At 50.8% G+C, this 25,000-nt stretch overlaps 1 protein-coding gene across 8 annotated transcripts in view; it reads right to left on the bottom strand.

The window, feature by feature from the left end:
• The window catches only part of LOC142923451 (uncharacterized), a 52,201-nt gene extending 28,858 nt beyond the window's left edge, over window positions 1–23,343 (bottom strand). For 3 of the 8 annotated variants that reach the window (XM_076064565.1, XM_076064566.1, XM_076064569.1), the window contains exons 1-7: window positions 22,964–23,341; window positions 20,755–20,798; window positions 19,517–19,581; window positions 13,680–13,786; window positions 4,117–4,353; window positions 3,097–3,179; window positions 1,206–1,437 (exon numbers count right to left, since the gene is read on the bottom strand). In XM_076064565.1, coding sequence (XP_075920680.1) covers window positions 1,206–1,437; window positions 3,097–3,179; window positions 4,117–4,353; window positions 13,680–13,786; window positions 19,517–19,581; window positions 20,755–20,798; window positions 22,964–23,234 — 1,039 coding nt within the window. In that variant the 5' untranslated portion in view covers window positions 23,235–23,341. Of the gene's footprint in view, window positions 1–1,205; window positions 1,438–3,096; window positions 3,180–4,116; window positions 4,354–12,734; window positions 12,777–13,022; window positions 13,065–13,679; window positions 13,787–18,908; window positions 19,486–19,516; window positions 19,582–20,754; window positions 20,799–22,963 lie in introns of those variants that run through there. The other 5 variants (XM_076064567.1, XM_076064568.1, XM_076064572.1 and 2 more) reach the window with 5 other exon arrangements.
• Window positions 23,344–25,000: the final 1,657 nt, after the last annotated feature.

Here is a 25,000-nt window from a genome sequence, read left to right as displayed (position 1 = left end):
CTAATAATACTACTAATAATAGTACTGATACTACTAATAATACTACTAATAATACTACTGATACTACTAATAATAGTACTGATACTACTAATAATACTACTAATAATAGTACTGATACTACTAATACTACTACTAATAATAGTACTGATACTACTAATAATACTACTAATAATAGTACTGATACTACTAATACTACTACTAATAATAGTACTGATACTACTAATAATAGTACTGATACTACCAATAATAGTACTGATACTACTAATAATACTACTAATAATAGTACTGATACTACTAATAATAGTACTGATACTACTAATAATACTACTAATAGTACTGATACTACTAATAATAGTACTGATACTACTAATAATACTACTAATAGTACTGATACTACTAATAATACTACTAATAATAGTACTGATACTACTAATAATACTACTAATAATAGTACTGATACTACTAATAATACTACTAATAATAGTACTGATACTACTAATAATACTACTAATAATAGTACTGATACTACTAGTAATAGTACTGATACTACTAATAATACTACTAATAATAGTACTGATACTACTAATACTACTACTAATAATAGTACTGATACTACTACTAATAGTACTGATACTACTAATAATAGTACTAATAATAGTACTGATACTACTACTAATACTACTAATAATAGTACTGATACTACTAATAATAGTACTGATACTACTAATAATAGTACTGATACTACTAATAATACTACTAATAATAGTACTGATACTACTAATAATACTACTAATAATAGTACTGATACTACTAATAATAGTACTAATAATAGTACTGATACTACTACTAATACTACTAATAATAGTACTGATACTACTAATAATAGTACTGATACTACTAATAATAGTACTGATACTACTAATAATACTACTAATAATAGTACTGATACTACTAATAATACTACTAATAATAGTACTGATACTACTAATAATACTACTAATAATAGTACTGATACTACTAACAATAGTACTGATACTACTAATAATACTACTAATAATAGTACTGATACTACTAATAATACTACTAATAATAGTACTGATACTACTAATAATAGTACTGATACTACTAATAATAGTACTAATAATAGTACTGATACTACTAATAATACTACTAATAATAGTACTGATACTACTAAATGTACCCACCTCCCTGGGTCCTCAGGAGCAGGCCCAGGGCGGGATCTCCCAGAATGCCGTTGGCGGCACTCCCCAGTCCCAGCAGGGCGCTGGGGGCGTCGCCCAGGGCGCAGGCCACGCCCACGGGGCCCCGAGCCCCGCCCAGCAGTGACGTCACGGCGCCGGGCGGGGAGCCCAGCGGCTCGCGGGCGCAGAGACTCCACAGCAGGGAGAGGGCGCGGCGGAGGAGACCAACGGCGTCCTGGGGGGGGGGTGGGTGGGGGTGGGGGGTGGGGGTGGGTGGGGGTGGGTGGGGTGGGGTGGGGGTGGGGTGGGGTGGGGGTGGGTGGGGGTGGGTGGGGGTGGGTGGGGTGGGGTGGGTGGGGTGGGGTGGGGTTGGGGTGGGGTGAGGGTGGGGTGGGGTGAGTGGGGGTGGGGTGGGGTGGGGTGGGTGGGGGTGGGTGGGGTGGGTGGGGGTGGGGTGGGTGGGGGTGGGGTGGGGGTGGGGTGGGGTGGGTGGGGTGGGTGGGGGTGGGGTGGGGTGGGGGTGGGGTGGGGGTGGGGTGGGGGAGTGGGGTGGGTGGGTGGGGTGGGTGGGGTGGGGGTGGGTGGGGGGTGGGGTGGGGTGGGTGGGGGTGGGGGTGGGTGGGGGTGGGGTGGGGTGGGGGTGGGGTGGGTGAGTGGGGGTGGGGTGGGGTGGGGGTGGGTGGGGTGGGGGTGAGTGGGGTGGGGGTGAGTGGGTGAGTGAGTGAGTGGGTGAGTGGGTGGGTGGGTGAGTGAGTGGGTGAGTGGGTGGGTGGGTGAGTGAGTGGGTGGGTGAGTGAGTGGGTGGGTGAGTGGGTGGGTGAGTGAGTGAGTGGGTGAATGAGTGGGTGAGTGGGTGAGTGGGTGGGTGGGTGGGTGAGTGGGTGGGTGGGTGGGTGAGTGAGTGAGTGGGTGGGTGGGTGAGTGGGTGAGTGGGTGGGTGAGTGAGTGGGTGAGTGAGTGGGTGAGTGAGTGGGTGAGTGGGTGGGTGAGTGGGTGAGTGGGTGGGTGAGTGGGTGGGTGAGTGAGTGAGTGGGTGAATGAGTGAGTGAGTGGGTGAGTGGGTGGGTGGGTGGGTGAGTGGGTGGGTGGGTGGGTGAGTGAGTGAGTGGGTGGGTGGGTGAGTGGGTGAGTGGGTGGGTGAGTGAGTGGGTGAGTGAGTGGGTGAGTGAGTGGGTGAGTGGGTGGGTGAGTGGGTGAGTGGGTGGGTGAGTAAGTGGGTGAGTGAGTGAGTGGGGTGGTGAGTGAGTGGGTGAGTGAGTGGGTGAGTGAATGAGTGGGTGAGTGAGTGGGTGAGTGGGTGAGTGGGTGGGTGAGTAAGTGGGTGAGTGAGTGAGTGACTGAGTGAGTGAGTGGGTGGGTGAGGGGGTGAGTGAGTGGGTGGGTGAGTGAGTGAGTGGGTGAGTGAGTGAGTGAGTGGGTGAGTGGGTGGGTGGGTGAGTGGGTGGGTGGGTGAGTGAGTGAGTGAGTGGGTGGGTGAGTGAGTGAGTGGGTGAGTGGGTGGGTGAGTGAGTGGGTGAGTGAGTGGGTGAGTGAGTGGGTGAGTGGGTGGGTGAGTGGGTGAGTGGGTGGGTGAGTAAGTGGGTGAGTGAGTGAGTGGGGTAATGAGTGAGTGGGTGAGTGAGTGGGTGAGTGAGTGGGTGAGTGAATGAGTGGGTGAGTGAGTGGGTGAGTGGGTGAGTGGGTGGGTGAGTAAGTGGGTGAGTGAGTGACTGAGTGAGTGAGTGGGTGGGTGAGTGGGTGAGTGAGTGAGTGACTGAGTGAGTGAGTGGGTGAGTGAGTGAGTGAGTGGGTGAGTGAGTGAGTGGGTGGGTGAGTAAGTGGGTGAGTGGTGAGTGAGATGGTGAGTGAGTGAGTGAGTGGTGAGTGAGTGGTGAGTGAGTGGTGAGTAATTCACCTTCCTAACACGACTGCCGTGAGAAGTGAGTTGATGAAGGAGCTGCACCAGGAAGACTATCAACTCCGGCTCCAGCTCACTCGCTACATCACCACCACCATCAACATCAACAACATCAACAACATCAACAACATCAACATCATCAACATCAACATCACCATCAACATCATCATCAACAACACCATCAACATCATCATCACCACCATCAACTCTGGCTCCAGCTCACTCGCTACATCACCACCACCATCAACATCAACAACATCAACATCATCATCAACAACACCATCACCACCACCATCAACATCACCATCAACATCACCACCACCATCAACATCACCATCAAAATCAACATCACCATCATCACACTACACACTACACTACTATACACTACACTACTATACACTACACTACTATACACTACACTACTATACACTACACTACTATACACTACACTATACACTACACTACTATACACTTACACTATACTACTATACACTACTATACACTACACACTATACACTACACTACTATACACTATGCTATTATACACTACACTATACACTACACTACTATACACTATACTACTATACACTACACTACTATACACTATACTATACACTATACACTTACACTATACACTACTACACTACTATACACTACACTATACACCACTATATTATACACTACACTATACACTACACTACTATACACTATACACTACACTACTATACACTACATTATACACTACACTATACACTACTATACACTACACTACTATACAATACACTATACACTACTACACTATACACTACACTATACACTACTACACTATACAACTACACACTACTATACACTATACACTACTATACACTACACACTACACTACTATACACTACACTATACACTACACTATACACTACACTATACACTACACTACTATACACTACACTACTATACACTACACTACACTGTACACTACACTGTACCCTACTGTACACTGCACTGTACTAGCCACTGTACCCAGGTCAGCGTAAAGTGCTGAGTAGTTGAGAAGCAGCTCCAGAGACTCCTCCAACGCTGAGATGGACGCTGAGCCAAGCGCTGAGCCAGCCGCTGAGCCAGCCGCTGAGCCAGTCGCTGAGCCAAGCCCTGAGCCAGCCGCTGAGCCAGTCGCTGAGCCAGCCGCTGAGCCAGCCGCTGAGCCAGCCGCTGAGCCAAGCGGATGGCTCACAGCCTGCATCAACTTGAGCAGAGACTCTGAGGGGGGTGAGACACAGAGAGTGAGTCACAGTGAGTCAGTGAGTCAGTGAGTGAGTCAGTGAGTGCGAGTCAGTCACAGTGAGTGAGTCACAGTGAGTGAGTGAGTGAGTCAGTGAGTCAGTGAGTGAGTCAGTGAGAGTGAGTGAGTGAGTGAGTCACAGTGAGTGAGTGAGTGAGTCACAGTGAGTGAGTGAGTGAGTCACAGTGAGTCAGTGAGTCACAGTGAGTCAGTCAGTGAGTCAGTGAGTCAGTCAGAGTGAGTCAGTGAGTCAGTGAGTCAGTGAGTGTGAGTGAGTCAGTCACAGTGAGTCAGTGAGTCACAGTGAGTCAGTGAGAGTGAGTCAGTCACAGTGAGTCAGTCACAGTGAGTCAGTCACAGTGAGTCAGTGAGTGAGTCACAGTGAGTCAGTGAGAGTGAGTCAGTGAGAGTGAGTCAGTGAGTCAGTCACAGTGAGTCAGTGAGTCAGTGAGTGAGAGTGAGTCACAGTGAGTGAGTCACAGTGAGTGAGTGAGTCAGTCACAGTGAGTGAGACACAGTGAGTCACAGTGAGTCAGTGAGAGTGAGTGAGTGAGTCAGTCAGAGTGAGTGAGTCACAGTGAGAGTGAGTCAGTGAGTCAGTGAGTCAGTCACAGTGAGTGAGTCAGTGAGTCAGTCACAGTGAGTGAGTCAGAGTCAGTCACAGTGAGTCAGTCACAGTGAGTCAGTGAGTCAGTCACAGTGAGTCAGTCACAGTGATTCAGTCACAGTGAGTCAGTCACAGTGAGTCAGTCACAGTGAGTCAGTCACAGTGAGTCAGTCACAGTGAGTCACAGTGAGTGAGTCACAGTGAGTGAGTGAGTGAGCGAGTCAGTCACAGTGAGTCAGTCACAGTGAGTCAGTGAGTCAGTCAGTGAGTCAGTCACAGTGAGTCAGTCACAGTGAGTCAGTCACAGTGAGTCAGTCACAGTGAGTCAGTCATAGTGAGTGAGTCACAGTGAGTGAGTGAGTGAGCGAGTCAGTCACAGTGAGTCAGTCACAGTGAGTCAGTGAGTCAGTGAGTCAGTCACAGTGAGTCAGTCACAGTGAGTCAGTCACAGTGAGTCAGTCACAGTGAGTCAGTGAGTCAGTGAGTCAGTCACAGTGAGTCAGTCACAGTGAGTCAGTCACAGTGAGTCAGTCACAGTGATTCAGTCATAGTGAGTGAGTCAGTCAGTGAGTCAGTCACAGTGAGTCAGTCACAGTGAGTCAGTCACAGTGAGTGAGTGAGTCAGTCACAGTGAGTGAGACACAGTGAGTCAGTCACAGTGAGTCAGTGAGTGAGTGAGACACAGTGAGTGAGTCACAGTGAGTCAGTCACAGTGAGTCAGTCACAGTGAGTCAGTCACAGTGAGTCAGTGAGTGAGTCAGTCACAGTGAGTCAGTCAGAGTGAGTCAGTGAGTCAGTCACAGTGAGTCAGTCACAGTGAGTCAGTGAGTCAGTCACAGTGAGTCAGTCACAGTGAGTCAGTCACAGTGAGTCAGTCACAGTGAGTCAGTGAGTGAGTCAGTCAGTGAGTCAGTCACAGTGAGACAGTCACAGTGAGTCAGTCACAGTGAGTCAGTCACAGTGAGTCGGTCACAGTGAGTCAGTGAGTCAGTCAGTGAGTCAGTCACAGTGAGTCAGTCAGTGAGTCAGTCACAGTGAGTCAATCACAGTGAGTCAGTCACAGTGAGTCAGTGAGTCAGTCAGTGAGTCAGTCACAGTGAGTCAGTCAGTGAGTCAGTCACAGTGAGTCAATCACAGTGAGTCAGTCACAGTCAGTCACAGTGAGTCAGTCACAGTGAGTCAGTCACAGTGAGTCAGTCACAGTGAGTCAGTCACAGTGAGTCAGTCACAGTGAGTCAGTCACAGTGAGTCAGTCACAGTGAGTCAGTCACAGTGAGTCAGTGAGTCAGTCACAGTGAGTCAGTCACAGTGAGTCAGTCACAGTGAGTCAGTCAGAGTGAGTGAGTCAGAGTGAGTCAGTGAGTCAGTCACAGTGAGTGAGTGAGTCAGTCACAGTGAGTGAGTCACAGTGAGTCAGTCAGTGAGTCAGTGAGTCAGTCAGTGAGTCAGTGAGTCAGTCACAGTGAGTCAGTCACAATGAGTCAGTCACAGTGAGTGAGTCACAGTGAGTCAGTGAGTCAGTGAGTCAGTCAGTGAGTCAGTCACAGTGAGTCAGTCACAGTGAGTCAGTCAGTGAGTCAGTCACAGTGAGTCAGTCACAGTGAGTGAGTCACAGTGAGTCAGTCACAGTGAGTCAGTCACAGTGAGTCAGTCGCAGTGAGTCAGAGTGAGTGAGTGAGCGAGTCAGTCACAGTGAGTCACAGTGAGTCAGAGTGAGTGAGTGAGTCACAGTCAGTCACAGTGAGTCACAGTGAGTGAGTGAGTGAGTCAGTCACAGTGAGTCAGTCACAGTGAGTCAGTCAGTGAGTCAGTCACAGTGAGTGAGTCACAGTGAGTCACAGTGAGTCAGTCACAGTGAGTCAGTCACAGTGAGTCAGTGAGTCAGTCAGTGAGTCAGTCACAGTGAGTCAGTCACAGTGAGTCAGTCACAGTGAGTCAGTCAGTGAGTCAGTCACAGTGAGTGAGTCACAGTGAGTCACAGTGAGTCAGTGAGTCAGTCACAGTGAGTCAGTCACAGTGAGTCAGTCAGTGAGTCAGTCACAGTGAGTGAGTCACAGTGAGTCACAGTGAGTCAGTGAGTCAGTCACAGTGAGTCAGTCACAGTGAGTCAGTCACAGTGAGTGAGTCAGTCACAGTGAGTCACAGTGAGTCAGTGAGTCAGTCACAGTGAGTCAGTCACAGTGAGTGAGTCAGTCACAGTGAGTCACAGTGAGTCAGTGAGTCAGTCACAGTGAGTCAGTCAGAGTGAGTCAGTGAGTCAGTCACAGTGAGTCAGTCACAGTGAGTCAGTCACAGTGAGTCAGTGAGTCAGTCACAGTGAGTCAGTCAGAGTGAGTCAGTGAGTCAGTCACAGTGAGTCAGTCACAGTGAGTCAGTCACAGTGAGTCAGTCACAGTGAGTCAGTCAGTGAGTCAGTCACAGTGAGTCAGTCACAGTGAGTGAGTGAGTCAGTCACAGTGAGTCAGTCACAGTGAGTCAGACACAGTGAGTCAGTCACAGTGAGTCAGTCACAGTGAGTCAGTCACAGTGAGTGAGTGAGTCAGAGTGAGTCAGTCAGAGTGAGTCAGTCACAGTGAGTCAGTCACAGTGAGTCAGTCAGAGTGAGTCAGTCACAGTGAGTCAGTCACAGTGAGTCAGTCACAGTGAGTCAGTCACAGTGAGTCAGTCACAGTGAGTCAGTCACAGTGAGTCAGTCACAGTGAGTCAGTCACAGTGAGTCACAGTGAGTGAGTCACAGTGAGTCAGTGAGTGAGTGAGTCAGAGTGAGTCAGTCACAGTGAGTCAGAGTGAGTGAGTCAGAGTGAGTCAGTCACAGTGAGTGAGTGAGTCAGTCACAGTGAGTCAGTGAGTCACAGTGAGTGAGTCACAGTGAGTCAGACTGAGTCAGACTGAGTCAGGTGACTCACCGGGACCACGTTCCTGCAGGAAGATCCGTGTGAGTGAGCGAGCCAGTCACAGTGAGTCAGTCACAGTGAGTCACAGTGAGTCACAGTGAGTGAGTCAGTCACAGTGAGTCACAGTGAGTCACAGTGAGTGAGTCAGTCACAGTGAGTCACAGTGAGTGAGTCACAGTGAGTCACAGTGAGTCAGAGTGAGTGAGTGAGTCAGAGTGAGTCACAGTGAGTCAGTCACAGTGAGTGAGTCGCAGTGAGTGAGTCAGTCACAGTGAGTCAGTCACAGTGAGTGAGTCAGTGAGTCAGTCACAGTGAGTGAGTCAGAGTCAGTCACAGTGAGTCAGTCACAGTGAGTCAGTGAGTCAGTCACAGTGAGTCAGTCACAGTGATTCAGTCACAGTGAGTCAGTCACAGTGAGTCAGTCACAGTGAGTCAGTCACAGTGAGTCAGTCACAGTGAGTCACAGTGAGTGAGTCACAGTGAGTGAGTGAGTGAGCGAGTCAGTCACAGTGAGTCAGTCACAGTGAGTCAGTGAGTCAGTCAGTGAGTCAGTCACAGTGAGTCAGTCACAGTGAGTCAGTCACAGTGAGTCAGTCACAGTGAGTCAGTCATAGTGAGTGAGTCACAGTGAGTGAGTGAGTGAGCGAGTCAGTCACAGTGAGTCAGTCACAGTGAGTCAGTGAGTCAGTGAGTCAGTCACAGTGAGTCAGTCACAGTGAGTCAGTCACAGTGAGTCAGTCACAGTGAGTCAGTGAGTCAGTGAGTCAGTCACAGTGAGTCAGTCACAGTGAGTCAGTCACAGTGAGTCAGTCACAGTGATTCAGTCATAGTGAGTGAGTCAGTCAGTGAGTCAGTCACAGTGAGTCAGTCACAGTGAGTCAGTCACAGTGAGTGAGTGAGTCAGTCACAGTGAGTGAGACACAGTGAGTCAGTCACAGTGAGTCAGTGAGTGAGTGAGACACAGTGAGTGAGTCACAGTGAGTCAGTCACAGTGAGTCAGTCACAGTGAGTCAGTCACAGTGAGTCAGTGAGTGAGTCAGTCACAGTGAGTCAGTCAGAGTGAGTCAGTGAGTCAGTCACAGTGAGTCAGTCACAGTGAGTCAGTGAGTCAGTCACAGTGAGTCAGTCACAGTGAGTCAGTCACAGTGAGTCAGTCACAGTGAGTCAGTGAGTGAGTCAGTCAGTGAGTCAGTCACAGTGAGACAGTCACAGTGAGTCAGTCACAGTGAGTCAGTCACAGTGAGTCGGTCACAGTGAGTCAGTGAGTCAGTCAGTGAGTCAGTCACAGTGAGTCAGTCAGTGAGTCAGTCACAGTGAGTCAATCACAGTGAGTCAGTCACAGTGAGTCAGTGAGTCAGTCAGTGAGTCAGTCACAGTGAGTCAGTCAGTGAGTCAGTCACAGTGAGTCAATCACAGTGAGTCAGTCACAGTCAGTCACAGTGAGTCAGTCACAGTGAGTCAGTCACAGTGAGTCAGTCACAGTGAGTCAGTCACAGTGAGTCAGTCACAGTGAGTCAGTCACAGTGAGTCAGTCACAGTGAGTCAGTCACAGTGAGTCAGTGAGTCAGTCACAGTGAGTCAGTCACAGTGAGTCAGTCACAGTGAGTCAGTCAGAGTGAGTGAGTCAGAGTGAGTCAGTGAGTCAGTCACAGTGAGTGAGTGAGTCAGTCACAGTGAGTGAGTCACAGTGAGTCAGTCAGTGAGTCAGTGAGTCAGTCAGTGAGTCAGTGAGTCAGTCACAGTGAGTCAGTCACAATGAGTCAGTCACAGTGAGTGAGTCACAGTGAGTCAGTGAGTCAGTGAGTCAGTCAGTGAGTCAGTCACAGTGAGTCAGTCACAGTGAGTCAGTCAGTGAGTCAGTCACAGTGAGTCAGTCACAGTGAGTGAGTCACAGTGAGTCAGTCACAGTGAGTCAGTCACAGTGAGTCAGTCGCAGTGAGTCAGAGTGAGTGAGTGAGCGAGTCAGTCACAGTGAGTCACAGTGAGTCAGAGTGAGTGAGTGAGTCACAGTCAGTCACAGTGAGTCACAGTGAGTGAGTGAGTGAGTCAGTCACAGTGAGTCAGTCACAGTGAGTCAGTCAGTGAGTCAGTCACAGTGAGTGAGTCACAGTGAGTCACAGTGAGTCAGTCACAGTGAGTCAGTCACAGTGAGTCAGTGAGTCAGTCAGTGAGTCAGTCACAGTGAGTCAGTCACAGTGAGTCAGTCACAGTGAGTCAGTCAGTGAGTCAGTCACAGTGAGTGAGTCACAGTGAGTCACAGTGAGTCAGTGAGTCAGTCACAGTGAGTCAGTCACAGTGAGTCAGTCAGTGAGTCAGTCACAGTGAGTGAGTCACAGTGAGTCACAGTGAGTCAGTGAGTCAGTCACAGTGAGTCAGTCACAGTGAGTCAGTCACAGTGAGTGAGTCAGTCACAGTGAGTCACAGTGAGTCAGTGAGTCAGTCACAGTGAGTCAGTCACAGTGAGTGAGTCAGTCACAGTGAGTCACAGTGAGTCAGTGAGTCAGTCACAGTGAGTCAGTCAGAGTGAGTCAGTGAGTCAGTCACAGTGAGTCAGTCACAGTGAGTCAGTCACAGTGAGTCAGTGAGTCAGTCACAGTGAGTCAGTCAGAGTGAGTCAGTGAGTCAGTCACAGTGAGTCAGTCACAGTGAGTCAGTCACAGTGAGTCAGTCACAGTGAGTCAGTCAGTGAGTCAGTCACAGTGAGTCAGTCACAGTGAGTGAGTGAGTCAGTCACAGTGAGTCAGTCACAGTGAGTCAGACACAGTGAGTCAGTCACAGTGAGTCAGTCACAGTGAGTCAGTCACAGTGAGTGAGTGAGTCAGAGTGAGTCAGTCAGAGTGAGTCAGTCACAGTGAGTCAGTCACAGTGAGTCAGTCAGAGTGAGTCAGTCACAGTGAGTCAGTCACAGTGAGTCAGTCACAGTGAGTCAGTCACAGTGAGTCAGTCACAGTGAGTCAGTCACAGTGAGTCAGTCACAGTGAGTCAGTCACAGTGAGTCACAGTGAGTGAGTCACAGTGAGTCAGTGAGTGAGTGAGTCAGAGTGAGTCAGTCACAGTGAGTCAGAGTGAGTGAGTCAGAGTGAGTCAGTCACAGTGAGTGAGTGAGTCAGTCACAGTGAGTCAGTGAGTCACAGTGAGTGAGTCACAGTGAGTCAGACTGAGTCAGACTGAGTCAGGTGACTCACCGGGACCACGTTCCTGCAGGAAGATCCGTGTGAGTGAGCGAGCCAGTCACAGTGAGTCAGTCACAGTGAGTCACAGTGAGTCACAGTGAGTGAGTCAGTCACAGTGAGTCACAGTGAGTCACAGTGAGTGAGTCAGTCACAGTGAGTCACAGTGAGTGAGTCACAGTGAGTCACAGTGAGTCAGAGTGAGTGAGTGAGTCAGAGTGAGTCACAGTGAGTCAGTCACAGTGAGTGAGTCGCAGTGAGTGAGTCAGTCACAGTGAGTCAGTCACAGTGAGTGAGTCAGAGTGAGTCAGTCACAATGAGTGAGTCAGAGTGAGTCACAGTGAGTCAGGTGACTCACCAGGACCACGTTCCTGCAGGAAGATCCGTGTGAGTGAGCGAGTCAGTCACAGTGAGTCAGTGAGTGAGTCAGAGTGAGTCACAGTGAGTGAGTGAGTCAGAGTGAGTCAGAGTGAGTCAGTGAGTGAGTCAGACTGAGTCAGGTGACTCACCAGGACCACGTTCCTGCAGGAAGATCCGTGTGAGTGAGCGAGTCAGTCACAGTGAGTCAGTCACAGTGAGTCAGTGAGTCACAGTGAGTGAGTCAGAGTGAGTGAGTGAGTGAGTCAGAGTGAGTCAGAGTGAGTGAGTGAGTGAGTCAGAGTGAGTCAGAGTGAGTGAGTGAGTCACAGTGAGTGAGCGAGTCAGTCACAGTGAGTCAGAGTGAGTGAGTCACAGTGAGTCACAGTGAGTCACAGTGAGTGAGTCAGAGTGAGTCAGGTGACTCACCGGGACCACGTTCCTGCAGGAAGATCCGTGTGAGTGAGCGAGTCAGTCACAGTGAGTCAGTCACAGTGAGTCAGTGAGTCACAGTGAGTGAGTCAGAGTGAGTGAGTGAGTGAGTCAGAGTGAGTGAGTGAGTGAGTCAGAGTGAGTCAGAGTGAGTGAGTGAGTCACAGTGAGTGAGCGAGTCAGTCACAGTGAGTCAGAGTGAGTGAGTCACAGTGAGTCACAGTGAGTCACAGTGAGTGAGTGAGTCAGTGAGTGAGTCAGAGTGAGTCACAGTGAGTGAGGTGACTCACCAGGACCACGTTCCTGCAGGAAGATCCGTGTGAGTGAGCGAGTCAGTGACAGTGAGTCAGTCACAGTGAGTGAGTCAGTGAGTGAGTGAGTCAGACTGAGTCACAGTGAGTCACAGTGAGTGAGTCAGAGTGAGTCAGGTGACTCACCGGGACCACGTTCCTGCAGGAAGATCCGTGTGAGTGAGCGAGTCAGTCACAGTGAGTCAGTCACAGTGAGTCAGTGAGTCACAGTGAGTGAGTCAGAGTGAGTGAGTGAGTCAGAGTGAGTCAGAGTGAGTGAGTGAGTGAGTCAGAGTGAGTCAGAGTGAGTGAGTGAGTCACAGTGAGTGAGCGAGTCAGTCACAGTGAGTCAGAGTGAGTGAGTCACAGTGAGTCACAGTGAGTCACAGTGAGTGAGTGAGTCAGAGTGAGTGAGTCAGAGTGAGTCAGGTGACTCACCAGGACCACGTTCCTGCAGGAAGATCCGTGTGAGTGAGCGAGTCAGTCACAGTGAGTCAGTGAGTGAGTCAGAGTGAGTCACAGTGAGTGAGTGAGTCAGAGTGAGTCACAGTGAGTCAGTGAGTGAGTGAGTGAGTCAGTGAGTGAGTCAGACTGAGTCAGGTGACTCACCCGGACCACGTTCTTGCAGGAAGATCCGTGTGAGTGAGCGAGTCAGTCACAGTGAGTCAGTCACAGTGAGTCACAGTGAGTCACACTGAGTGAGTCAGAGTGAGTCAGAGTGAGTCAGGTGACTCACCGGGACCACGTTCCTGCAGGAAGATCCGTGTGAGTGAGCGAGCCAGTCACAGTGAGTCAGTCACAGTGAGTCAGTCACAGTGAGTCAGTCACAGTGAGTCAGTCACAGTGAGTCAGTGAGTCACACTGAGTGAGTCAGAGTGAGTGAGTCAGGTGACTCACCAGGACCACGTTCTTGCAGGAAGATCCGTGTGAGTGAGCGAGTCAGTCACAGTGAGTCAGTGAGTGAGTCAGAGTGAGTCAGTGAGTGAGTCAGTGAGTGAGTCAGACTGAGTCAGGTGACTCACCGGGACCACGTTCCTGCAGGAAGATCCGTGTGAGTGAGCGAGTCAGTCACAGTGAGTCAGTCAGAGTGAGTCACAGTGAGTGAGTGAGTCAGAGTGAGTCAGTGAGTGAGTCAGACTGAGTCAGGTGACTCACCAGGACCACGCTCTTGCAGGAAGATCCGTGTGAGTGAGCGAGTCAGTCACAGTGAGTCAGTGAGTCACACTGAGTGAGTCAGAGTGAGTGAGTCAGAGTGAGTCAGGTGACTCACCAGGACCACGCTCTTGCAGGAAGATCCGTGTGAGTGAGCGAGCCAGTCACAGTGAGTCAGTCACAGTGAGTCAGTCACAGTGAGTGAGTGAGTGAGTCAGTGAGTGAGTCAGAGTGAGTCAGGTGACTCACCGGGACCACGTTCCTGCAGGAAGATCCGTGTGAGTGAGCGAGTCAGTCACAGTGAGTCAGTCACAGTGAGTCAGTCACAGTGAGTCAGTCACAGTGAGTCAGTGAGTGAGTGAGTGAGTCAGTGAGTGAGTCAGACTGAGTCAGGTGACTCACCGGGACCACGCTCTTGCAGGAAGATCCGTGTGAGTGAGCGAGCCACATCAGGCGACAGGAAGTCCGGACGCTGGGTACAGCGTAGCAGTGGAGAGAGCACGGACGGGCTGGGGGAGAGAGACACGGGGAGAGAGACACGGGGAGAGAGACACGGGGAGAGACACGGGGAGAGAGACACGGGGAGAGACACGGTGAGAGAGAGACACGGGGAGAGAGACACGGGGAGAGAGACACGGGGAGAGAGACACGGGGATAGAGAGACACGGGGAGAGAGACACGGGGAGAGAGAGACACGGGGAGAGAGACGGTGAGAGAGAGACACGGGGAGAGAGACACGGGGAGAGAGACACGGGGAGAGAGACGGTGAGAGAGAGACACGGGGAGAGAGACACGGGGAGAGACACGGGGAGAGAGACACGGGGAGAGAGCCACGGGGAGTGACACGGGGAGAGAGAGAGACACGGGAAGAGAGACACGGTGAGAGACATGGGGAGAGACACGGAGAGAGACACGGGGAGAGAGACACGGGGAGAGAGACACGGGGAGAGACACGGTGAGAGACACGGGGAGACACGGGGAGAGAGAGAGACACGGTGAGAGACACGGGGAGAGAGACGGGGAGAGACACGGGGAGAGAGACACGGTGAGAGAGACACGGTGAGAGAGAGACACGGGGGGAGAGACACGGTGAGTGAGAGAGACACGGTGAGAGACACGGGGAGAGAGAGACGGTGAGAGACACGGGGAGAGAGACACAGTGAGAGAGAGAGACACGGAGAGAGAGACACGGTGAGAGAGAGAGAGACACGGGGAGAGAGACACGGGGAGAGAGACACGGCGAGAGAGAAACAGGGGGAGAGAGACACGGGGAGAGAGACACGGGGAGAGACACGGGGAGAGAGACACGGTGAGAGACACGGGGAGAGAGACACGGGGAGAGAGACACGGGGAGAGACACGGTGAGAGACACGGGGAGACATGGGGAGAGAGAGAGACACGGTGAGAGACACGGGGAGAGAGACGGGGAGAGACACGGGGAGAGAGACACGGGGAGAGAGACACGGTGAGAGAGAGACACGGGGGGAGAGACACGGTGAGTGAGAGAGACACGGTGAGAGACACGGGGAGAGAGAGACGGTGAGAGACACGGGGAGAGAGACACGGTGAGAGAGAGAGACACGGAGAGAGAGACACGGTGAGAGAGAGAGAGACACGGGGAGAGAGAGACACGGGGGGAGAGACACGGGGAGAGAGACACGGGGAGAGAGAGAGACACGGGGAGAGAGACACGGGGGGAGAGACACGGGGAGAGAGACACGGGGAGAGACACGGTGAGAGAGACACGGGGAGAGAGACACGGGGAGAGAGAGACACGAGGAGAGAGACACACGGAGAGAGAGACACGGAGAGAGACGCAGAGAGAGACACGGGGAGAGAGACACGGGGAGAGAGACACGGGGAGAGACACGGGGAGAGAGAGACACGGGGAGAGAGACACCGAGAGAGAGACACGGGGAGAGATACACGGGGAGAGAGACACGGGGAGAGAGACACGGGGAGAGAGAGACACGGGGAGAGAGAGACACGGGGAGAGAGACACCGAGAGAGAGACACGGGGAGAGATACACGGGGAGAGAGACACGGGGAGAGAGACACGGGGAGAGAGAGACACGGGGAGAGAGACACGGTAAGAGAGACACCGAGAGAGAGAGACACGGGGAGAGAGACACCGAGAGAGAGACACGGGGAGAGAGACACGGGGGGAGAGACACGGGGAGAGAGACACGGGGGGAGAGACACGGGGAGAGAGAGACACGGGGAGAGACACGGGGGGAGAGACACGGGGAGAGAGAGACACGGGGAGAGACACGGGGGGAGAGACACGGGGGGAGAGACACGGGGAGAGAGAGACACGGGGAGAGACACGGGGGGAGAGACACGGGGAGAGAGAGACACGGGGAGAGACACGGGGGGAGAGACACGGGGGGAGAGACACGGGGAGAGAGACACGGGGAGAGAGACACGGGGAGAGAGACACGGGGAGAGAGACACGGGGAGAGAGAGACACGGGGAGAGAGACACGGGGAGAGAGACACGGGGAGAGAGACACGGGGAGAGAGACACGGGGAGAGAGACACGGGGAGAGAGACACGGGGAGAGAGACACGGTGAGAGAGACACGGGGAGAGAGAGACACGGGGAGAGAGACACGGGGAGAGAGACACGGGGAGAGAGACACGGGGAGAGAGAGACACGGGGTGAGAGAAGCTCCACTCTCTGTCTCTGTGTGTGTCTGTGTGTGTGTCTCTGTGTGTGTGTCTCTGTGTGTGTCTGTGTGTGTGTCTCTGTGTGTGTTTCTGTGTGTGTCTCTGTGTGTGTGTCTGTGTATGTGTCTCTGTGTGTGTCTGTGTGTGTGTCTCTGTGTGTGTTTCTGTGTGTGTCTCTGTGTGTGTGTCTGTGTATGTGTCTCTGTTTGTCTCTCTGTGTCTCTCTGTGTCTCTGTGTCTCTGTGTGTCTCTGTGTGAGTGTCTCTGTATGTGGTGGGGAGCGATAGTGTAGCGGTTAGCGCTACGCTGCGCTATGAACCTGGCGACCCGGGTTCGATTCCCGCTCACGGCCAACACCAGTGACGATTATCTGAACCGGTCCCGGGCCTCCCCTAGGTCGACTCAGCCTCAAATGAGTACCTGGTGTAGCGGTGTGTAAACATCGCCACTGGGGATACAAAGGCGGTCGGGCGTGGTGCTGGCCACCCACCCCCTCGTGTACCGTTCCGGCCTTCATAGGTGCTCGCTAACAGCACTTGCCCCTACAGTCTGTTAAGGCTATATGGGGGATCTTTGTCTTTGTTGTCTCTGTGTGTGTCTCTGTGTGTGTCTGTGTGTGTCTCTGTGTGTCTCTGTGTGTCTCTGCATGTGTGTGTCTCTGTGTGTGTCTGTGTGTGTCTCTGTGTGTCTCTGTGTGTGTCTGTGTGTCTCTATGTGTGTGTCTGTGTGTCTGTATGTCTCTGTGTCTCCCTGTGTGTCTCTGTGTGTCTGTGTGTGTGTTTGTGCGTCTGTGTGTGTCTGTGTGTGGGTGTCTGTGTGTGTGTCTGTGTGTGTGTCTGTGTGTTTCTGTGTGTCTGTGTCTCTGCGTGTGTCTCTGTGTGTCTGTGTGTGTGTCTGTGTGTGTGTCTGTGAGTGTCTCTGTGTGTGTCTCTGTGTGTGTCTCTGTGTGTGTCTGTGTCTCTGTGTGTGTCTCTGCGTGTGTCTCTGTGTGTGTCTCTGTGTGTGTCTGTGTCTCTGTGTCTCTGTGTGTATCTGTGTCTCTGTGTCTGTGTGTCTCTGTGTCTGTCTCTGTGTGTCTCTGTGTCTCTGTGTCTCTGTGTGTCTATGTGTGTCTCTGTGTATCTGTGTCTCTGTGTCTGTGTGTATCTGTGTGTCTGTGTCTCTGTGTCTCTGTGTGTGTGTCTGTGTGTGTCTCTGTGTGTCTGTGTGTGTCTCTGTGTCTCTGTGTCTGTGTGTCTCTGTGTCTGTGTGTGTGTCTCTGTGTGTCTCTGTGTGTCTCTGTGTGTGTCACTGTGTCTCTGTGTCTCTGTGTTTCTGTGTCTCTGTGTATCTCTGTGTGTCTCTGTGTGTGTGTCTCTGTGTGTCTCTGTGTGTCTCTGTGTGTGAGTGTGTCTCTGTGTCTCTGTGTGTCTCTGTGTGTCTCCGTGTGTGTCTCTGTGTGTGTCTTTGTGTGTCTCTGTGTCTCTGTGTCTGTGTGTGTCTCTGTGTGTCTGTGTCTCTGTGTCTCTGTGTGTGTCTCTGTGTCTCTGTGTGTGTCCCTGTGTCTCTGTGTGTGTCTCTGTGTCTCTGTGTCTCTGTGTCTCTGTGTGTGTCTCTGTGTGTGTCTCTGTGCGTATCTGTGTCTCTGTGTCTGTGTGTCTCTGTGTCTGTCTCTGTGTGTCTCTGTGTCTCTGTGTGTCTATGTGTGTCTCTGTGTCTGTGTGTATCTGTGTGTCTGTGTCTCTGTGTCTTTGTGTGTGTGTCTGTGTGTGTCTCTGTGTCTCTGTGTGTGTCTCTGTGTCTCTGTGTCTGTGTGTCTCTGTGTCTGTGTGTGTGTCTCTGTGTGTCTCTGTGTGTCTCTGTGTGTGTCACTGTGTCTCTGTGTCTCTGTGTTTCTGTGTCTCTGTGTATCTCTGTGTGTGTGTCTCTGTGTGTCTCTGTGTGTCTCTGTGTGTGAGTGTGTCTCTGTGTCTCTGTGTGTCTCTGTGTGTCTCTGTGTGTGTCTCTGTGTGTGTCTTTGTGTGTCTCTGTGTCTCTGTGTGTCTGTGTCTCTGTGTCTCTGTGTGTGTCTCTGTGTCTCTGTGTGTCTCTGTGTCTCTGTGTCTCTGTGTGTGTCTCTGTGTCTTTGTGTGTCTCTGTGTCTCTGTGTCTCTGTGTGTGTCTCTGTGTCTCTGTGTGTGTTTCTGTGTCTCTGTGTCTCTGTGTGTGTCTCTCTGTCTCTGTGTGTGTCTCTGTGTGTCTGTGTGTCTCTGTGTCTCTGTGTCTCTGTGTGTGTCTCTGTGTCTCTGTGTGTGTCTCTGTGTGTGTCTCTGTGTGTCTGTGTGTGTCTCTGTGTCTCTGTGTCTCTGTGTCTGTGTGTCTCTGTGTCTATCTGTGTGTGTCTCTGTGTGTGTCTCTGTGTGTGTCTCTGTGTCTCTGTGTCTATGTGTGTCTCTGTGTCTCTGTGTGTCTCTGTGTCTATCTGTGTGTGTCTCTGTGTGTGTCTCTGTGTGTGTCTCTGTGTCTCTGTGTCTCTGTGTGTGTCTCTGTGTGTGTCTCTGTGTGTGTCTCTCTGTGTCTCTGTGTGTCTCTGTGTGTCTCTGTGTGTGTCTCTGTGTGTCTCTGTGTCTCTGTGTCTCTGTGTGTGTCTCTGTGTGTGTCTCTGTGTCTCTGTGTGTATCTGTGTCTCTGTGTGTCTCTGTGTGTCTCTGTGTGTGTCTCTCTGTGTCTCTGTGTGTCTCTGTGTGTCTCTGTGTGTGTGTCTGTGTGTGTGTCTGTGTGTGTGTGTCTGTGTGTGTGTCTGTGTGTCTGTGTCTCTGTGTGTCTCTGTGTCTCTGTGTCTCTGTGTGTGTGTCTCTGTGTGTGTCTCTGTGTCTCTGTGTGTGTCTCTGTATCTCTGTGTCTCTGTGTGTCTCTGTGTCTCTGTGTCTCTGTGTGTGTGTCTCTGTGTGTGTCTCTGTGTCTCTGTGTGTGTCTCTGTGTCTCTGTGTCTCTGTGTCTCTCACCTCAGGCTCTCTCTCAGCTGTCTCAGGAGACCTCTAGTCATCTCTGTGTGTGTCTCTGTGTGTGTCTCTGTGTCTCTGTGTCTCTGTGTGTGTCTCTGTGTCTCTGTGTCTCTGTGTGTCTCTGTGTCTCTGTGTCTATCTGTATCTCTGTGTCTCTGTGTCTCTCACCTCAGGCTCTCTCTCAGCTGTCTCAGGAGACCTCTAGTCATCTCTGTGTGTGTCTCTGTGTGTGTCTCTGTGTCTCTGTGTCTCTGTGTGTGTCTCTGTGTCTCTGTGTCTCTGTGTGTCTCTGTGTCTCTGTGTCTATCTGTATCTCTGTGTCTCTGTGTCTCTCACCTCAGGCTCTCTCTCAGCTGTCTCAGGAGACCTCTAGTCATCTCTGTGTGTGTCTCTGTGTGTGTCTCTGTGTCTCTGTGTCTCTGTGTGTGTCTCTGTGTCTCTGTGTCTCTGTGTGTCTCTGTGTCTCTGTGTCTATCTGTATCTCTGTGTCTCTGTGTCTCTCACCTCAGGCTCTCTCTCAGCTGTCTCAGGAGACCTCTAGTCATCTCTGTGTGTGTCTCTGTGTGTGTCTCTGTGTCTCTGTGTCTCTGTGTCTCTGTGTCTCTCACCTCAGGCTCTCTCTCAGCTGTCTCAGGAGACCTCTAGTCATCTCTGCTTTGTCGTCTGCACACCTCTACACAGACAAACACAGTTAGACACACACAGAGACACATAGACACACACAGTTAGACACACAGATAGACATAGACACACACAGATAGACACACACACAGATAGACACACACAGATAGACACTCACAGATAGACACTCACAAATAGACACTCACAGAGACACACAGATAGACACTCCCAGATAGACACTCACAGATAGACACTCACACAGACACACAGATAGACACACAGAGACACACACAGAGACACACACAGACATACAGATAGACACACAGACACACAGATAGACACACACACAGACACAGAGAAACACAGACACACAGACACACAGTTAGACACACACAGACACACAGTTAGATACACACAGACACACAGATAGACACACACAGAGACACACAGATAGACACACACAGACACACAGACACACACAGAGACACACAGACACACAGATAGACACACACAGACACAGAGACACACAGATAGACACACACACAGACACAGAGGCACACACAGACACACAGACACAGAGACACACAGAGACACACAGATAGACACACACAGACACACAGATAGACACACACACACAGAGACACACAGATAGACACACACACAGACACACAGACACACACAGAGACACACAGACACGCAGATAGACACACACAGACACAGATAGACACACAGACACACACAGAGACACACAGTCACACAGAGAGACACACAGATAGACACGCAGACACAGTCACACAGACACAGAGACACACAGACAGACACACAGACACACAGACAACCACAGACACACACACAGAGACACACACAGACACACAGAGACACACACAGACACAGAGACACACAGACACACAGACACACACACAGAGACACACACAGACACAGAGACACACAAACAGACACACAGACACACAAACAGACACACAGACACACAGACACACAGAGATACACACAGAGAAAGACAGAGACACACAGAGACAGACAGAGACAGACAGAGACACACAACACACAGACACACAGACACACACACAGAGACACACACAGACACACAGAGACACACACAGACACACACACACAGACACACAGACACACAGAGACACACACAGAGACAGAGACACACACAGAGACAGACAGAGACAGAGAGACAGAGAGACAGGCGGTGTCTCACCGTTGCCCAGTGTTTGTCTTCGTCTTGAGTCGCACTCAGAACCACTGGGGGAGAGACACAGAGACAGAGACAGTCAGACAGAGACAGAGACAGAGAGACAGAGACACAGAGACACAGAGACACAGAGACACAGAGACAGTCAGACAGAGACAGAGAGACAGAGACACAGAGACAGTCAGACAGAGACAGAGACAGAGAGACAGAGACACAGAGACACAGAGACACAGAGACAGTCAGACAGAGAGAGACAGAGACACAGAGACAGTCAGACAGAGAGAGACAGAGACACAGAGACACAGAGACAGTCAGTCAGAGACAGAGACACAGAGACAGTCAGACAGAGAGAGACAGAGACACAGAGACAGTCAGACAGAGAGAGACAGAGACACAGAGACACAGAGACAGTCAGTCAGAGACAGAGACACAGAGACAGTCAGACAGAGACAGAGAGACAGAGACACAGAGACAGTCAGACAGAGACAGAGACAGAGAGACAGAGACAGAGACACAGAGACACAGAGACAGTCAGACAGAGACAGAGAGACAGAGACACAGAGACAGTCAGACAGAGACACAGAGACACAGAGACAGAGACACAGAGACAGTCAGACAGAGACAGAGAGACAGAGACACAGAGACAGTCAGACAGAGAGAGACAGAGACACAGAGACAGTCAGACAGAGAGAGACAGAGACACAGAGACACAGAGACAGTCAGTCAGAGACAGAGAGACAGAGACAGAGAGACACAGAGACAGTCAGACAGAGACAGAGAGACAGAGACACAGAGACAGTCAGACAAAGACACAGAGACACAGAGACAGAGACACAGAGAGACAGAGACAGTCAGACAGAGAGAGACAGAGACACAGAGACAGTCAGACAGAGACAGAGAGACAGAGACACAGAGACAGTCAGACAGAGACACAGAGACACAGAGACACAGAGACAGTCAGACAGAGACACAGAGACACAGAGACAGAGACACAGAGACAGTCAGACAGAGAGAGACAGAGACACAGAGACACAGAGACAGTCAGACAGAGAGAGACAGAGACACAGAGACACAGAGACAGTTAGACAGAGAGAGACAGAGACACAGAGACAGTCAGTCAGAGAGACAAAGACACAGGGACAGAGACACAGAGACACAGAGACAGTCAAACAGAGAGACAGAGACACAAAGACAGTCAGACAGAGACAGAGAGACAGAGAAAGAGAGACACAGAGACACAGAGACACAGGGAGACACAGAGACACAGAGAGACAGAGACAGAGAGACACAGAGACACAGAGACAGAGAGACACAGAGACAGAGAGACAGAGAGACACAGAGACAGAGAGACACAGAGACAGAGAGACACAGAGACACAGAGACAAAGAGACACAGAGACAGAGAGACACAGAGACACAGAGACAGAGAGACACAGAGACAGAGAGACACAGAGAGACAGAGAGACACAGAGACACAGAGAGACAGAGACACAGAGACACAGAGAGACAGAGACAGAGAGACACAGAGACACAGAGACAGAGAGACACAGAGACACAGAGACAGAGAGACAGAGACACAGAGACAGAGATAGAGACAGAGAGAGACAGAGACACAGAGAGACAGAGACACAGAGACACAGAAAGAGAGACACAGAGGGTCTCTATGAGGTCTCTGTGGGTCTCTATGGGTCTCTATGAGGTCTCTATGGGTCTCTATGGGTCTCTATGAGGTCTCTATGGGGTCTCTATGAGGTCTCTGTGGGTCTCTATGAGGTCTCTATGGGTATCTATGGGGTCTCTATGAGGTCTCTATGAGGTCTCTATGGGTCTCTATGAGGTCTCTATGAGGTCTCTATGGGTCTCTATGGGGTCTCTATGGGTCTCTATGGGTCTCTATGAGGTCTCTATGAGGTCTCTATGGGGTCTCTATGAGGTCTCTGTGGGTCTCTATGAGGTCTCTATGAGGTCTCTATGAGGTCTCTATGGGGTCTCTATGAGGTCTCTATGGGTCTCTATGAGGTCTCTATGAGGTCTCTATGGGTCTCTATGGAGTCTCTATGAGGTCTCTATGAGGTCTCTATGGGTCTCTATGAGGTCTCTATGAGGTCTCTATGGGTCTCTATGGAGTCTCTATGAGGTCTCTATGGGTCTCTATGGGGTCTCTATGAGGTCTCTATGAGGTCTCTATGAGGTCTCTATGGGGTCTGTGTGCGTACCAGGCGCGGTGCATGATGGGTGGGACAGCGGTTGTGCTGCTGCTGCTGCCGCTACTTGTGCAGCTATGAGGTCGTGAGCCCCACGGTGACGCTCCAGGACACCGGGCAACAGTCGATCCGCTCCGTGGGAAAAGTCTCGCAGGGACCACAGCACACAGAGAGACACCCGCAGCACAGACACAGCCACCTGCAGACACACACAGAGACACAGAGACACACATAGACACATAGACACACTTACACAGAGACACATAGACACACACACACACATAGACACACAGACACAGAGACTTACACAGAAACACACAGCACACAGAGAGACACCCGCAGCACACACACAGCCACCTGCAGACACACACAGAGACACACAGACACACATAGAGACACACACAGATACACACAGAGACACACAGACACACATAGAGACACACAGACACACATAGAGACACACAGACACACATACACACAGACAGACACACATAGACTAACACAGAGACACACACAGACACATAGACACACAGAGACACACATAGAGACACACAGAGACACATAGACACACACAGAGACACACAAACACACAGAGACTTACACAGAGACACATAGACAGAGACACACACACAGATACACACACACAAAGACACATAGAGACACACACAGACACATAGACTTACACAGAGACACACACAGAATCACACACACACAGAGACACACATAGACTTACACAGAGACACACATAGACACACACAGACACACACACAGACACACACAGAGACACACAGACACACACATAGACACACACAGAGACACACAGAGACTTACACAGAGACACACACAGACACACATAAAGACACACAGACACACATAGACAAACACAGAGACACACAGACACACATAGACACACACAGAGACACAGAGACACACCTAGAGACACACATACAGACACACACAGAGACACACACAGAGACACACACAGAGACACACAGAGAGACACACATAGACACGTACAGAAACACAGACAGAAACACACAGACACACACAGAGACACGCAGACACACACACACAGAGACACAGACACACACACAGAGACACATAGACACACACAGAGACACACACACACAGAGACACACACAGAGACACACAGAGACACAGAGACACACATAGACTTACACAGAGACACACACATAGACACACACAGGCACCTGCAGACACACACAGAGACACATAGAGACACACAGAGACACACACACACAGACACACACAGACACACACACACACAGACACACACAGAGACACATAGAGACACATAGAGACACACAGAGACACACACACACAGACACACAGAGACACACACAGACACACACTCACAGACACACACACACACAGACACACACAGAGACACAGACAGACACACACACAGACACACACACAGAGACACATACAGACACACACAGAGACACATAGACTTACACAGAGACACACACAGAGACACACACACACAGAGACAAACACAGACACACAGAGACACAGACACACACAGAGACACAGAGACACACAGACACACACAGACATACACAGAGACACACACAGAGACACAGACCGACACACACAGAGACACATACAGACACACACAGAGACACACACAGACACACACAGACACATACAGAGACACACAGACACACAGAGACACACAGAGACACATAGAGACACACACACAGAGACACACACACAGAGACACACACACAGAGACACACACAAAGACACATAGAGACACACACAGACACATGGACTTACACAGAGACACACACACACAAAGACACACACACAGACACATAGACACACACAGACACACATAGACACACACAGAGACACACACAGACACACAGAGACACGTAGAGACACACACAGAGACACACACAGAGACACACACTGAGACACATAGACACACACAGACACACACAGAGACACACAGAGACACATAGAGACACACACAGAGACACAGAGACACACACAGAGACACACACAGAGACACATACAGTC

The sequence above is a fragment of the Petromyzon marinus genome, unplaced genomic scaffold (assembly GCF_048934315.1).
Source record: "Petromyzon marinus isolate PM22_M1 ecotype Great Lakes invasive population unplaced genomic scaffold, UKy_Petmar_22M1.pri1.0 PM_Scaffold_524, whole genome shotgun sequence".
In the NCBI taxonomy this organism is placed as follows: Eukaryota; Metazoa; Chordata; class Hyperoartia; order Petromyzontiformes; family Petromyzontidae; genus Petromyzon; species Petromyzon marinus.
The sequence above is the reverse complement of the archived record's forward strand: the minus strand, read 5'-3'. Positions and strand labels throughout refer to the sequence as shown.